Genomic DNA, 14188 nt, shown 5'->3' with positions numbered 1-14188 from the left:
AAGGTTTGCTGACATAAAAGGGTTCAACTGTAGAGTTTTGAGTAAAGTAAGTTAGAAAATCTATCCCGGGAGTTGTTAGGGAGAAGTGTCCAAAAAACCGGGACAGTCCCGGCAAATAAGGGAGAGTTGACAGGTCTGCAAGAGGGGTTCCTATCATGGTTAAGTGTATTAAAATGGCTGATGTATACTACACAGCTTGGAGTAACTTGGTATCGGTTTGTCATGTGTCGTTGCCAGCAATCTAATTCGCTGTCACCGCTTGGAATGCGCGCATTCCTTACGCATCAATATAATTCGGAGCGAATGCATTTCAAGCCTTTCAAGAAACCGACGTCCCCTTTCTTCACTCAGACAGCCTATCTGCAGAACTGGTTATACTGGAGTCGAGCAGGGGGTGGGGTATACATGAGTGAGTAACTGGGAGTTTGCGACTGCGAGTTTCTGGGGCAGTCTGCGGTTTACGTGCTGTGAGGATGCACACGGAAAGCACAGAGAGGAGTGTTGCTTTTACCGGTACGGTTTAGTTTGGGTGACTAACTGCTACCTTTTTTTTTTAAAATTTTGTTCGCTGGATTTTCTAAACGGAAGAGTACGAGTTTTTGAAGGCGGTAGACGGTATGCTACTGAAGATATATTTATAGTGCTGCAAGGCTGCTAGGACACTTGTGGAAATATGTGTCGACAATTAACACATTTCTTTTAATTTGACATACATTTTTTAACTTTGTAACGTTGTTTTTAAAAATATTATTACGGTGAATGGTTTTCCCATTTGAAAACGGATTTGTTTATTTTTTGAGTCTATTTTTAGATCACCGCCTGTAAACCTATATATACACACACACACATATACTTTTTTAAAATCTCTTACTACGACTAAAGTGGAGTATTTATTTATGTGTTTGTTTATTTCATTAAATAAACATACTTCTGATTATTTGTTAAAATCAACCATTTCTGCGAACTTTTTATTTTTTTATTTATTTATATTTTTCATCCACTGGATTAATTTGAAAGTTGTTCTTGTAGACATCATTATCCAGCACTGGTGGTTTCTTTTTTTTTAAAAACTTCTATTTAATTTTTGTTATTTTTGGGGCCCTACTACGACTACTGCGATTTTTAAAAATATTTTACTCTTTAAATGGAGACGTCAAAGCTGTCCCGTTTGGAATATAAAAAAGGAAAGGACGTCATTGAAACCGTGAACGGGAACCCGTTCGTGCATGAAGTGACTCTAACAAACAGGCAAAAAGTGAAGGTAAGGTTAGCACTGGTAATATTATCATCCCCCCGCCCCCAATCAGCAGCAGATCAATTTGAATTGAGACCACGTTTTTTTAAAGAGGCCCCTGAGTTGTGATACATGCAGGTGACTCTTTTGTAACATAAGAAAAACATAAGAAAGTTTACAAACGAGAGGAGGCCCCATTAAGCCCATCTTGCTCGTTTGGTTGTTAGTAGCTTATTGATCCCAGAATCTCATCAAGCAGCTTCTTGAAGGATCCCAACATGTCCTGATGCAGGTTGGATTCTACGCTGCGGAGGAACCAAACTAGATGGGTTTTACTGGCAGGTTTCATGGTGCAGATAAGGCTAGCAGATTACTTTCCTGTACAAACTTTGTTAATAACTACCTTCTCATGTCCACAGGTGGCGCTGCTGGGCACGATCCTCTTCCCAGTCCGAATGCTCCTGACAGTCATCATCTTTCTCATCCTTTGGCCAATCAGCCGCCTCCGATTTTTGGGGTTGAGTAAGGAGCAGGTCTCCCAGCCAATCACAGGCTGGAGGTGGTAAGGGAGCATGTCCAGATGATCTTCAATGGCAGGCAGACAGTGGCACTACAATGGCAATGCAATGGTAGCACAAGCAGTGTATAACAATGGGGTGAGGCTGGTAGAATGGGACCACAGTGTGCTAACTATAGCCTTCCCAAATGATCGTCATTGGCATTGCAGACAAACAGTGGTACTGCAATGACAATTCAATGATGGCTCTGTATTCTACTAGAAGGCACTGGTATCACAAGTACAGGGCAGCTACAATAGGATGAGGCTGGTAGAATGGGACCACAGTGTGCTAACTAAAGCCTTCCCAAATGATCTTCAGTGGCAGATAGATATTACGACCACACTGTATCAATTTTCTAAATATTTTAAATTATTTTTGAACTTATGTACGTGCAATTATTCTGTGCGTACCTGAGCTGCTTTTTTTTTTTTTTTTTTTTTTTTTTTACTGTTCCCTGACCTTTTTTATGCTGTTTGCTCATTAGAATTACTCAAGTCTGTTTAGCTGCTCTGCAGTTCCAGTTGCCTGCCATAGATGCTTGTAATGCAGGCTAGATCATACTAAGTGTCTTTTATAGATGGAAGAGCCAGCGCCATCTAGTGACGCTTTGGATCAAGCTTGCTTGCATTGGTTTCCTATTGCAAACCCTTTTTAAAAAAAATTTTAAACAGGTGGTTTCTTCAGGCGCTGGCTTGGACACTATGCAGGGTCCTCTTCTTCGTCATGGGCTTCATGAGGGTAAAGGTCAGGGGTCGAATGGCTCCGCCCACCGAAGCTCCAATCCTGGTGGTGGCGCCGCACTCTAGCTTCCTGGATTCCATCGTCATGGTGCCGTGCGGCCTTGTCACGGTGATGTCACGCGTGGAGAATCTCACCATTCCAATTGTGGGAGGTGAGTTTAAGTGGAGTGCAATATCAGTCCTCATTGTTAAAATCATTGTGTCTCACAATCGTCACAAGATATCTGGTGCTACACTAGGTTAAAGAGAGGCTGTTACTAGTTTACTCTTCACCACAGAATTGTCTTCCAGGTCATGTTATTGGCTGAAAGCATGTCGGTGACAGTCAATAAGGGAAAAAGCTGATTGGTTGACAGGAAAGAAGCCGGTAAGGGGTGGGGATATTTCACTTCCCTCTGCTGTGTAGGTCTCAAGTTTTAAGAGAAACACATATGCTAGCACACATGCATTCTCGTGTGAAAGCATTTGGTATCGCAATTAGTTTGCATGCTTTTGGATAGTGTTGACCCAGGAAGTGCAAGTGACAAATATCATGATTAAAAGGCAACTTTCTTTAAATCTAGTGTAGTTGCTAGATGTTTTAAAATGAAGACATGTTTGTTATAACATGTGTTTCTTTCAAAACTCCACGTTGGGGACCTGTGTGGCTGATGGAAGTGCAGGACGGGGAGACTCGTGGGATTGTTTTGTTAGCCACAGTCACTTCAATTCAGTTGATTTGATTCCAGACCTGTTGCGGTTCAACCAGTCCATCGTTGTGTCCAGACAAGACCCAGAATCCCGCAGGAGCTGTGTGGAGGAGCTCAAGAAGAGAGTGTCTGCTAGTGGCCAGTGGTCTCAGGTCAGCTCCTGCTCAAGTGGTCTTCAGTGGCACTACCATGGCAATAGTGTGCAAACTATACCCTAAATGATCTTCAATGACAATGCAGTCAGACGGTGTACTGCAATGGCAATGCAATGGTTCTGTATTATTCTAATGAGAGATGGTAGTATAGGGCAGCTACAATGGGATGAGACTGCCAATGAATTGATGGTGTGAAATCAAGTTTTGATTTCTGGTACTACTTAAGGTTAAAGAAAGTTCTCAGTTTCTTTGCCTTATTCTCAGTTACATTTGCACTTCCTAGGGCATTTCACCTCAGCAGTGTCTTCTGGGTCATGTTACTGGCTGAAAGCATGTCAGTCAAAGGGGAAGCAGGTGGTCGGTTAATGAAAGGATAGAAGCCCTCGTCGCCATGGTGACGATGGAAGTGCAACCCTATCTGAAAGCAAGGCTGGCAAACATTTCTTTAAAATGTAGTACCAGATGTTTTAAAATAAAAATAGGTTTTGGGTCAGCACTCGGATATACGACACTCAGATACACGTCAATCGCATGTTAACGCCCTTGTATTAAGAATAAAATCAATCCCATTTATATATAAATTAATGCGCTGACCCGACACATGTGATTTCCGACTCAGTCACCAGTTTTCTGATACAAAGCCCATCTCTTCAGTGTTACAATTTATTTGATACAAAGCCCATCTCTTCAGTGTTACAATTTATTTGATACAAAGCCCATCTCTTCAGTGTTACAATTTATTTGATACAAAGCCTGTCTCTTCAGTGTTACAATTTATCTGAATATCCTTCACAGCCTGTTTTTTTTTTATTTTTTATAAATTCTCTCCTAACCAAATCAGTCTTATATTGTGCAGTTACACAGTGCTTCCTCTGGTTTCTCTTGACGAAAATGCAGCCAAAACAAAGCGAAGAGACAAACTAGGGTAATCTATCACAGATTCTGTGATCTTTAGTTGTTTTGGTGCATTTGCAAGTGAACTGTGACATTAGGGCCTTATCGAGCACTATATTCTGCAGTTTTGAAGACTGACTTTGGATACTGTTAATTCTGGAAACTGTACATCTAAATGGAAGCCTACTTATTTTAAAACACAGTCCTTTCAGCTATGTATTTATGATATTGTATTTTTTTGTGTTCCCTGAAAAACGGACAAGCGTTGAAACAGGCTACAATATAATAATCAGATATGCGTCGCACGCGTTTAACCCTCACTGAAGTCAGAATTTTACAGGGTCGGATATGTGAGTGCTGACTGTATTGTAGCATGTTTCTTTCAAAACTGCACTCTTGAGACCTGTGTAACAAATGAAAGTGCAGGACAGGGAGTGGTGGACTTTGTTCATTCAACACTGTCAGAGTTTACAATGGGATTTTGCTTGTTCCTTTTCTTACAGGTTCTTATTTTTCCAGAGGGGACTACGACTAATGGAACCGCTCTTATCAAATTCAAAGCAGGTGAAAATGAATTTATTTTATAAACTAATATGTGGTGTCTCTTATCGTCTCACCCCCGTGGAGGTACTTGCGCATGTCACACTGCACACATTTCAACACCTATCTGGAGAACCACTTATCCCAGTTGTCGCTGTTAGTGCTTGTAAATTTGACTATTAATAATATAAATCTATCAATCCATTTCAGGGGCTTTTATTGTTGGAGTCCCAGTCCAACCTGTGATTATACGATACCCAAACAAACTGGTAAGCACTGTTCCTGTTTTACATTTTTAGAAGTTCAAGGAGTGCTAATTAAGGATTTCACACTTTCAGCCGACGTAAAGCTTAAGGGAGTGGCAGACGTGCTTACAGCCTCCCAGGAAATCCAAATAGATTCAGACTGCATACAGAACTGGGCAGAAACGGGGAAAATTAAATTAAATGGAAAGCGGTACACGCCGGTCACAAAACTAGAAGATCCAAATATCAAATGAGGGGAGAGAAGTAGAACAGACTCACCAAGAGAAAGAGCTTGGGGTTAAAGGACTGAGCTACGAAGACAGGCTGAAAGAACTGATCTGTACAGCCTGGAACAAAGAACTTGATTGAAATCTTTAAAATCTTTAGCGGCGTGGACGTGGTTAACCCGAAACAATACTTCGGCGCAGCACAGAAACCAGGATCCGCGGACACGCATTCGGGATTATAACTGGCTGTCTTATTTGTCAGGCGTTTTTTTTTTTTTTTTTTTCTTGTTTAACTTTAAGGATTAGCAGAGCTTTTGTTGTAAATACAATGGTGCTGATCACAACCTTTTTGTGTTGCGTTGTTGCTAGGATACGATCAGGTGGACTTGGAAAGGAATAAACATGTAAGTTACTGCAGTGATGTACGTCCTGCTTCATTCTTTCATGGTTTCATTAAAGCTGCAGACACAGTGCCCCACAGTCCTGTTCAGTTTGACGCTACACTATAATCCCTTCTTCTTGGTGTCTGTGTTAGTTTACTACATTCTTCCAGAGTTTAGTTTCATTAACACCACAGACAGACACAATCCTGCAGTAGTTGACCCCTGTGTTATTCTGTGTGTGTGTGTGTCTGTCAGTGTGCAGGTGCTGTGGTATACCCTCTCTCAATTCTACACCTCTGCTGAGATCGAGGTAAGATACAATGGGGGGAATAAAACAGGAATCTCCATTTTGATTTAGTTTCAATATGGCTTCTGCAGTGAATCTGCTGCATACTTCAACGCACAACCCTGCCATGGGTAGGGTGTTGGGGTCTGTTGCGTCATCATTGATATGTCACCTGCTCTGTGATTGGTTGCAGTTCCTACCTGTCTATACCCCGACCCAGGAAGAGAAAGATAATCCTGCCCTGTTTGCCAGCAATGTTCAGAAGACAATGGCGAGGTAATGATGATATAATTCTTCCAGAGTTTAGTTTTGTTAAAGCGACAGACAGACAGACAGACATAGCTCCACAGGCCTGTTCAGTTTGACTCCCTTAATTTTTCTCTCTCTCTCTCTCTCTCTCTCTCTCTCTCTTGTAAACCTCCCCCCCCTCTCCAGGGCTCTGGGTGTTCCTGCCACAGAGTATGAGTTTGAGGGGAGGGTACCAGTGACTCGGGTTGGGCTGCTCAAACTCCCAGTCCAGCCAGGAGCCAGAGTGACAGAGAAACGGCTGCAGAAGACTGGGTGAGGCATTGAAATCTACTAATGAGGGTTTCATAGTGAAGGAATAGTGGAACTTGAGGCATTATTTCAACAAGGCGGTTCCATTATTAGTGGAACGCCAGAGCAATGCCATTATCACTATTATACTGCAACTCTTTTAAAGTTCACTTTTTTATTTATCTTTGTTTGTCTGAAATAGTCATTGTAACCAGAGAGTTCCCTTTGTGAGATTCCCTATTGAAGTTTTTTGTTTGTTGCATGTAATTCTTCATTTGCCACTAGCAAAAGCAAACACGCCATGGTTTTACATGGAACTGCGAATTTGTGTGTGAAAGGAAATCTTCCCTAAATCCTTATCAACTACACAGGTCTCACGTGTAGCATCGGAAGAAAGATTAAACAGCACACACTTTCATTTGAACCCATCTGGTACTGCACAAGGTTAAAGAAAGTTCATAGTTGTCATGCCTGATTCTCAAGTTATCTCTTACACTTGCACTTCCTAGGTCAGCAGTGTCTTTTGAGTCAACATCGACCATGGATAATTGCAAAGCATACGACATGGTTTATTTAGATTTCCAGAAAGCTTTTGACAAAGTCCTGCATAAAAGATTTTCTCAAACTGACCGCAGTAGGGATTCAAGGAAATGCATGCGCGTGGATTAGGGAGTGGTTAACATGTACAAAACAGAAAGTACTGATTAGAGAAGAAACCTCAAAATGGAGCGAGGTAATCTACATTAATGATTTAGATTCTGGTATAGTTAGCAAACTTGTTAAATTTGCAGACGACACAAAAATAGGAGTTGGCAAACACTGTTGCAGCAGCAAAGGTCATTCAAAATGATCTAGACAGCATTCAGAACTGGGCAGACACATGGCAAATGACAAATGTCCTTTCAGGACATCTGCTACCCTTGCACTTCCTACAGTAGGTTTTTTTCCCGTCCCCTCGTCAACAGAAAGGCATGTTTGTTTTGGTTTGTGTGATGTATTCTCCACCCCTCACTCACTGGTGTTCTGGTCTGTCCCGCAGCACTGGGATGCAGGCAGTGTTGAACAGGATGGGAGGGCTGGTTGAAGAGTGCTGCCGGCTCCCTGCACACAGACTCACCCTGGAGCAGTGCGCCAAACTCCTGAACCTGCCAGCCAGCCAGCCTGACACACACGCGCTATTGACTCCATACTGCCAGGTACTCATACACTGTCTGTGTTCATGTGCGTCTGGGCAGCAGTTTCACCCGTTGCAGGTTTTACTACGAACAAGCTTAGGTCTGTCTGTGTGTGTGACTGTGTATGTGTCTGTGGGAGTCTGTGTCTTTGTATGCGAGTCTGGGTCTGTGTGTCTGTGTGAAGCCACCCAAATTACTCTTGAAGACAAATTGAACTGGACAAAATAACTTAGAACACAGTACACGGGTAGTGCCGTTTTTCAGACTTTTGGACTTTATACAGCCTTTTCTCATTTCTTTGTTGCAGGGCTCAGATGGTTTACTGGACCTGAGGGAGTTTGTATTGGGAATGCTGGCTGTGGATAAAACGTGGAGTATCGAGAGAGTTTTGGAACTGGCTTTCACAGTAAGGGGGTCTTTCCATTGCAAATCACCCATCTCAGAATGGGATTGAATGATGAGGGTGTGTGTATTAGTCCATTGTACTGGAACCTCTTTACTCCTCCAGCTCTGTGCATAATACGCAGTAGTGTACCTAGATAATACGCAATAATGTACCGAGATGGTAAGGCTGTCATTCCTTCAAGGGGTTTTATCGTAAAAACAAGGTCCTATTGTAAGTGACTCTGCAGCAGCAGTTGTGATGCATAGTTCACCCCCTAGTCTCTGGAAGTCGCTTTGATATAATTTAATTAATCTTAGCGGTTTTGCACTTCAATTCGCTACATAGGTTCCAAATTTTGAAAGAAACGCATGTTCTTGCTAATTTTAGTATTTTCATATTTAAAACTTGATATCTGGTACTGCACGAGGTTAAAGAAATCTCTGTTTGCACCCGGGACGGTGAAATTGGCCCCCCCTTTTCAATCTTTCCTGTCAGTAACCAATCAGCTGCTTCCCCTCGTGACTGACATGCTTTCAGCCAGTGTCGCAGAAGGCACTGCTGGGGTGACCTGGGGAGTGCAAACAGATCTCCTGAGAGCAAGGCATACAAACTAACCTAAAGCAGCACCGGATCTCTTTTAAAAGGAAGCTATGTGTTTGCTGTGCTTTTCAAAGCTGCACGTTTGAGAGCTGTGTAGCGAATGGAAAGGCAGGTAAGGGTTATGCAGTTATTCTGAGGACAGTGTAAGCTGCTCACATCTACAGGTTCTGGTCTCTCACAGCCCTGTTTCGTTTGTTGCAGTTCTTTGACACGGGGAGTAAAGGCTGGCTATCCAAAGGAGAGTTCTCCAGACTGCTGCAGGCTTTATTGAGCTGTCCTGAACTTGATGTGGCCCAGATTATTGAAGAAACAAACCTGAGGGATAAATATGAGCTGCCGTTGGGTAAGAGAAGCACTGCTGTCAGTATTCGAAGGGGATAATATAGACCAGTCCCTGTTCTTCAGATTCACACAGTGGAGGCAGTGGTACGATTGTATCTAACCAATTGTCAGAGGTATACAAATGAGCTGTGTCTCCTACTGAAGTCCTCAGTGGACACCGTTGTTTACAGCATCACGTCATGCCTACGGGACACATCTGGAGGCAGAACAGGTTAGGGGCAGTGTATGCGTTTTGATAAAAAATAATAATAATAATTTATATGGCTTGTGTATGCACATGCCTTCCTGAAAAGGAACTGTAACCACCAGAAATGTAATTTGTGTCACAGTTCACAGTTTGGTTGAGAACAAAAAGGATCCTCTAATGTTAGCACACGTTTCTAACATTTATTTATAACTTTTGTTTGAATGACAAATGATACAGCAAGACAGCACCACACAGTTTACATTAACAATGAATTGTAGGCTATTTTAAATGGTGAAGAAAGCATGTTTGTATTTGTTACTGTAGTCCCTCCGTTTGCAAATATCTGCACAATTCATTCACTTGCAATAATAATGCATCTACGCTCTGTTTCTCGTCACTAAATCCGAGAGATGCGTTGCATGTTTATTTAAATTTTTGATCATTTTTAACCCATTTGTTTTACAGTGATACAGTGCACCTTACCATACAAAAAGCTTATTTTAAACTCCAAGAAATAAATACAGCCAGATTGAAAAACAATATAAACATAATTTAGATCTTTTATTTAACATGTAATCAAAGAAAGTACAAAATGAAACAGCAAAAGTCTACCGGCAGCCATAATGGTAGCAGAGTAGTAGTCCATGATAGGTTTGCATTTTTCAGTTGTCAGTTTTTTCGTGAAGTATAATTGGAAAACTACAAAGCGGTGTGTAATTCAATGTTAACTGAACATTATTCAGCAGGTTTCATTCAACTTTAGGAAGCAAAATTAGTTTGTTGTATAGGGTGAGGCACTTTTGGCCACAGCTGTAAATAATAAACACTCATACATATTGGAAGACTATAAAATAATTAGGGCTTCTGTTTTTTGGTTTTTATTAATAGTATTTTTCTGTGCTTTTTTTTTTTTTTTTTTAAGCTATTTTTGAGTTTTATGTAAATCATTTTTTTCAGGGATTTTGATAAACTGTATGAAATTAGTGTTTTCGGTTACTTTCCAAAATGCTTGAGCGTTTATTTCTGTCAAAGTATGTATAGTAGTAACTCCACAGTACTTGCACGCTTGAGTTGTACCTTCTTTCCTTTGCTGTTACTTGAGATATCGGTAGATGGAATCCTCTGAAAAATATGTAAAGTGAAGTACTAGCTTTCTGTGCACGGCAGTGATGAATATACGAACGAAAAATAACATCACATACAAGTCATGCAGGGAGCTTTCACTCTTAATACAGGAGCAGCTTTGCTTCTCGTTGTCCCCAAAGGTTCGTAATTGTACGCCGGCTAACTTTAATAATGTTGTTGAAGCTGACACCCTGGGATCCTTCACGAAGCTGCTTGATGAGATGCTGGGATCAATAAGCTACTAACAACCAAACGAGCAAGATGGGCTGAATGGCCTCCTCTCGTTTGTAAACTTTCTTATACCTGTGCACACCCTCGGAGTAATCCAGAGGGTCAAGTCGCAGCTCAAATCTGCTAGGTCTTTCTGGGAGGATCGTCTTCCAATATATATTGATGTACAGCCCACACAAGCACACCGAAGCCTGCTATTAGACAACGAATAGGCAACAAACCTGATTTTGATGTTTTCCAACCAGCAATTAGCCTATCCTCTTCAGACAAGTTAACAATGCAATTTAATGCATGCGTTACAAATAACAAAATACTTCAATGACCTAATTATTGGATTATTAAACATACATGTTTTTATATTATTGCTATTGGCTTATATATGTTCCTAAACAAAAATTATGCTAGGAAATGATACCGTAAAGACACATCTCATTCTCTGCCTGCTCTGAGGCACGTGTTAATTATGATGTCAATAAGGGTCAATTAACAGCACAATACAGATCTATGAGTCAGACTAATAATGTGCTACTGAAACTTGGTCTCTAGGGGCACGTTATTCTAGCGTTGTGATGAGAGATGTTTTTTGTGGTAAATGTTTTGTGTTGACATCGTAGCAGGATTTCTGAGAACTGCCTGCTGGAGAGCGGTGTTTTTTTCAGTGTGTCTTTTTTTGCATATACGGGATATGAACGCTGGCACTTGTGTGATCGAGGACGTTTTAAAAACATTTGGAAGCAAACACTGGGTGCTGGACGTCCTTCACATGCGCTGTCAGGAGTGCCATAAATTATACAAAAAGTATACAAATTAGCAAAACGGTAATGATTCGTCACGCACATGTGACCTTTCCTTAGCCCTACCTTAACACAGACTTATCAATAAACAATAACACAATATTTGAGTATCTGGAATAATAATCAGAAGCACTCTGCAAACATCACAGTATAACTTTTTTTCCTTTCTTTGAATTGCAGAAGAGCTTCAGGATTTATTCAAATCCAAACAGAACTTCAAAAGTTTATTTACCTGCTACTTACGACCAGAAGGGGAGGAACCAGCGAAGACCACACCTTTTGCCAATGGGAGGGGACATGCTTCAAATGGGGTGGGGCTAGCTGGGAAGGCCACATCCAATGGAACTGCCTCACCCAATAAGAAGTGGGACTGAAAATGAATTGGTTATTTTAATCTATTTTTGGATAGATTCTCCTGTCTTTGGATATCAGGAATATATCCCTAAACAGTATTCAACCACAGATTCTTACGGTATATTTGTTGCTCCCAACTCCAATAGTTTCCTTGAAAACTGTTTGAAATCAGATTCATTTCCGTCAGCATCAGAGATCAGTTTCAGCCCCATTTAGGCAGAACTCGATTTCTCCTCACTGATGGTGGAAGTTATCCAAGTCCAATGTGAAGGGAGACAGAGGCAGTAATAAAGATATCAACACCATGGTTAGGTACACACAGGTACCCCCATTCCATCCCACCACTCTCAAGGGTCTCCTCTCTGTCCTAAATCTAGCTCCGTATTCCAGCTGTGTCCTCTGGTCCTGGTTTCTGTGCTACACTTAGTGTTGGTTCAGGTTCACTTTTGCAGGAAGGCTGTGAATATATTATATTGTGGGGGTATAGGGGTGCCTGTCTGTGCATCTGCATGCCACACTTCTATTTGTGTATATATCTGGAAACCCGCTTATTAAATTGTGGTGAAACTTGGTATTAACTTTTAAGTTATTGGGTGTATCAGGTTCTGAGGATGTATGGAAGTGTCTCTGTCTCCTAACCAAGTACTTGGCCCCATTGCAAGTATATTTTAAAAATGAGCAAAACGGCAGAAATGTGCGCAAAAGCATGAACGGCACAATACCCCAAAACTGAATTTCATGAAGCAAGCTGTGATAAACAAATCGAAACTGCCACAGCAGAAGCACACAGAGACTTTTTAATTATAATAACAAGATCAATTAAAAAACTTTAAACGGCTGAAGGACACGGAATGACAGGCAAGTCAAGTAGATCAAAACACTGATCTTTGTAAATCAGGTTGAAAGGCTAGATTATAAAATCATGTCTTTAATCTTGAAGTTTTGCAGGATTAAAGAGTTGTATTGTAAAAACCATAATCAATAAAACTAAATATTTAGATTAATTTCCCTTTTTTTTTTTTTTACACTTCTATACAGACTCGTATTATTTTGTATGTAGGTATACTGTATTTAAAAAGACATGGTTGAATTTTCTATCCCTGTGACTTCACATTTCCCCCCTCTGTGACTTTGAACACATTTACCCAGATTGCTTTTTTAATTTCTGGTACAGTTATTGTATACAAAAGAAACTTAAAAAGGTATTGTATTGTTTTTATTTTGGAATCATTTTTGTATTTCTATGTACCACAAAATACTTCTACTATATTTTTTAATAAGTGGGAGAGAGCGCCCTCTTTTGGTAGTGTGGCTAGGCTGCGGTCCTCCCGCACTCATGTAATATCTGGGGTTTTTGGTTGTAGTCAGAGTACTGACACTTAATATGCAGTGAGTAAGTGTTCTTTTATTCAAAGTCCAAAACACAGCAATAGGGCGACTGGCCCTTTAAATTCAAACAAAAAACAAGCTCTCTGAGCTCTCTCTTGGGTGATTTCACCCGTTTAGACCCTGACTATACAAGGAGAGGGCGAATTCATGCTGCCCTTTCTTACTCCAAAGGGCTATTTTTAGTTTTACTTTTGTATGTCCAGTTTAGCTAACTCTACTCCCTGGTTTCCTTGAGCAGTGCTTGCAACCACACCCCCACACTAACACCAACAACCAAGGACTGTTGACCTGGTCATTTATACCAGCCTTTACTAGTAAATTGTAACCACCTGTACAAGTAACTAATTTGTCAGACCCAATTGGGCTCATTAGACCATTGCATCCTGGGAGATGTAGTTTTCTCTCTCTGAGCTACTCTCTGTGCACCTGCAGTGGTACATGGGGTGTACGCTCCTAGCCATACGGGGACCAATATATCTCCCCTCTGCTATTCTACCTCATGCTTTACCATATAAGGAATAATGTTTCTCAAAGGGGGGTTTCAGTGCTGTATAAAAATGACACCTAATGAATGTTTATAATTGTACATATGTTTATTTAGTTGTTATTAAAATGTGTGTATTTATAAAGTTTAATTTTATTTATTTATTTTACATTTAACTTACTATTTTCTGTTCAAGTGTTGAGTTCTTCTTATTTTATATCTGCTTTTACCCGGCTGAGCTGCTCTGAGCTCGTCTGGAGAATCCTAACTGCTGGGCTCTGAACAGCCTTCCGCATTCCATTCAGATCACGTGATAAACATTCAACTAGTTCAATATATTCTACGCACAGCCCCAAATGACACTAAAACAAAACTTAGTATAAACGTACCGACTGCATGTGAAGTCATGCGTTTTGGGTTAAAATCAGTAGATATCTATCAGTCTGTTTGCCTGATAATTTGGGAAGGGTATAGTTAGCATACTGTGGTCCCATTTTACCAGCATCACTCCATTGTAGCTGCCCTGTGCATCTAGATTTCATAGTGGGGCAAAGTTTCCCCATAGTAAAAGCATAGCAAAATGTAAATAAATGGTATGGTAAAGCATATTTAAAAACATGGCAAGTCATGTT

General features: G+C 40.8%; 1 protein-coding gene across 1 annotated transcript; it reads left to right on the top strand.

Moving 5' to 3' along the window:
- The first annotated feature begins 229 nt into the window (after positions 1 to 229).
- On the top strand, positions 230 to 13701 carry lpcat4 (lysophosphatidylcholine acyltransferase 4). The gene is made up of 14 exons (XM_033997954.3): positions 230 to 1261; positions 1654 to 1796; positions 2466 to 2686; positions 3263 to 3375; positions 4776 to 4836; positions 5023 to 5081; positions 5654 to 5688; positions 5923 to 5977; positions 6147 to 6229; positions 6389 to 6514; positions 7530 to 7686; positions 7973 to 8071; positions 8852 to 8993; positions 11510 to 13701. The coding sequence occupies exons 1-14, from the start codon at positions 1145 to 1147 to the stop codon at positions 11701 to 11703; spliced, it is 1605 nt and encodes a 534-aa protein (XP_033853845.3). The 5' UTR covers positions 230 to 1144; the 3' UTR covers positions 11704 to 13701.
- Positions 13702 to 14188: the final 487 nt, after the last annotated feature.

This window comes from Acipenser ruthenus, chromosome 44 (genome assembly GCF_902713425.1).
Source record: "Acipenser ruthenus chromosome 44, fAciRut3.2 maternal haplotype, whole genome shotgun sequence".
Lineage (NCBI taxonomy): Eukaryota > Metazoa > Chordata > Actinopteri > Acipenseriformes > Acipenseridae > Acipenser > Acipenser ruthenus.
This window is presented reverse-complemented; position numbering and strand designations above follow the sequence as displayed.

Coding starts and splice junctions, on each gene's coding strand:
- lpcat4 (XM_033997954.3), top strand. CDS start 1,145: ATGGAGACGTCAAAGCTGTCCCGTTTGGAATATAAAAAAGGAAAGGAC. Junction 3,376..4,775: donor CTAGTGGCCAGTGGTCTCAG/GTCAGCTCCTGC, acceptor CTTTTCTTACAG/GTTCTTATTTTTCCAGAGGG. Junction 5,978..6,146: donor ACACCTCTGCTGAGATCGAG/GTAAGATACAAT, acceptor GATTGGTTGCAG/TTCCTACCTGTCTATACCCC.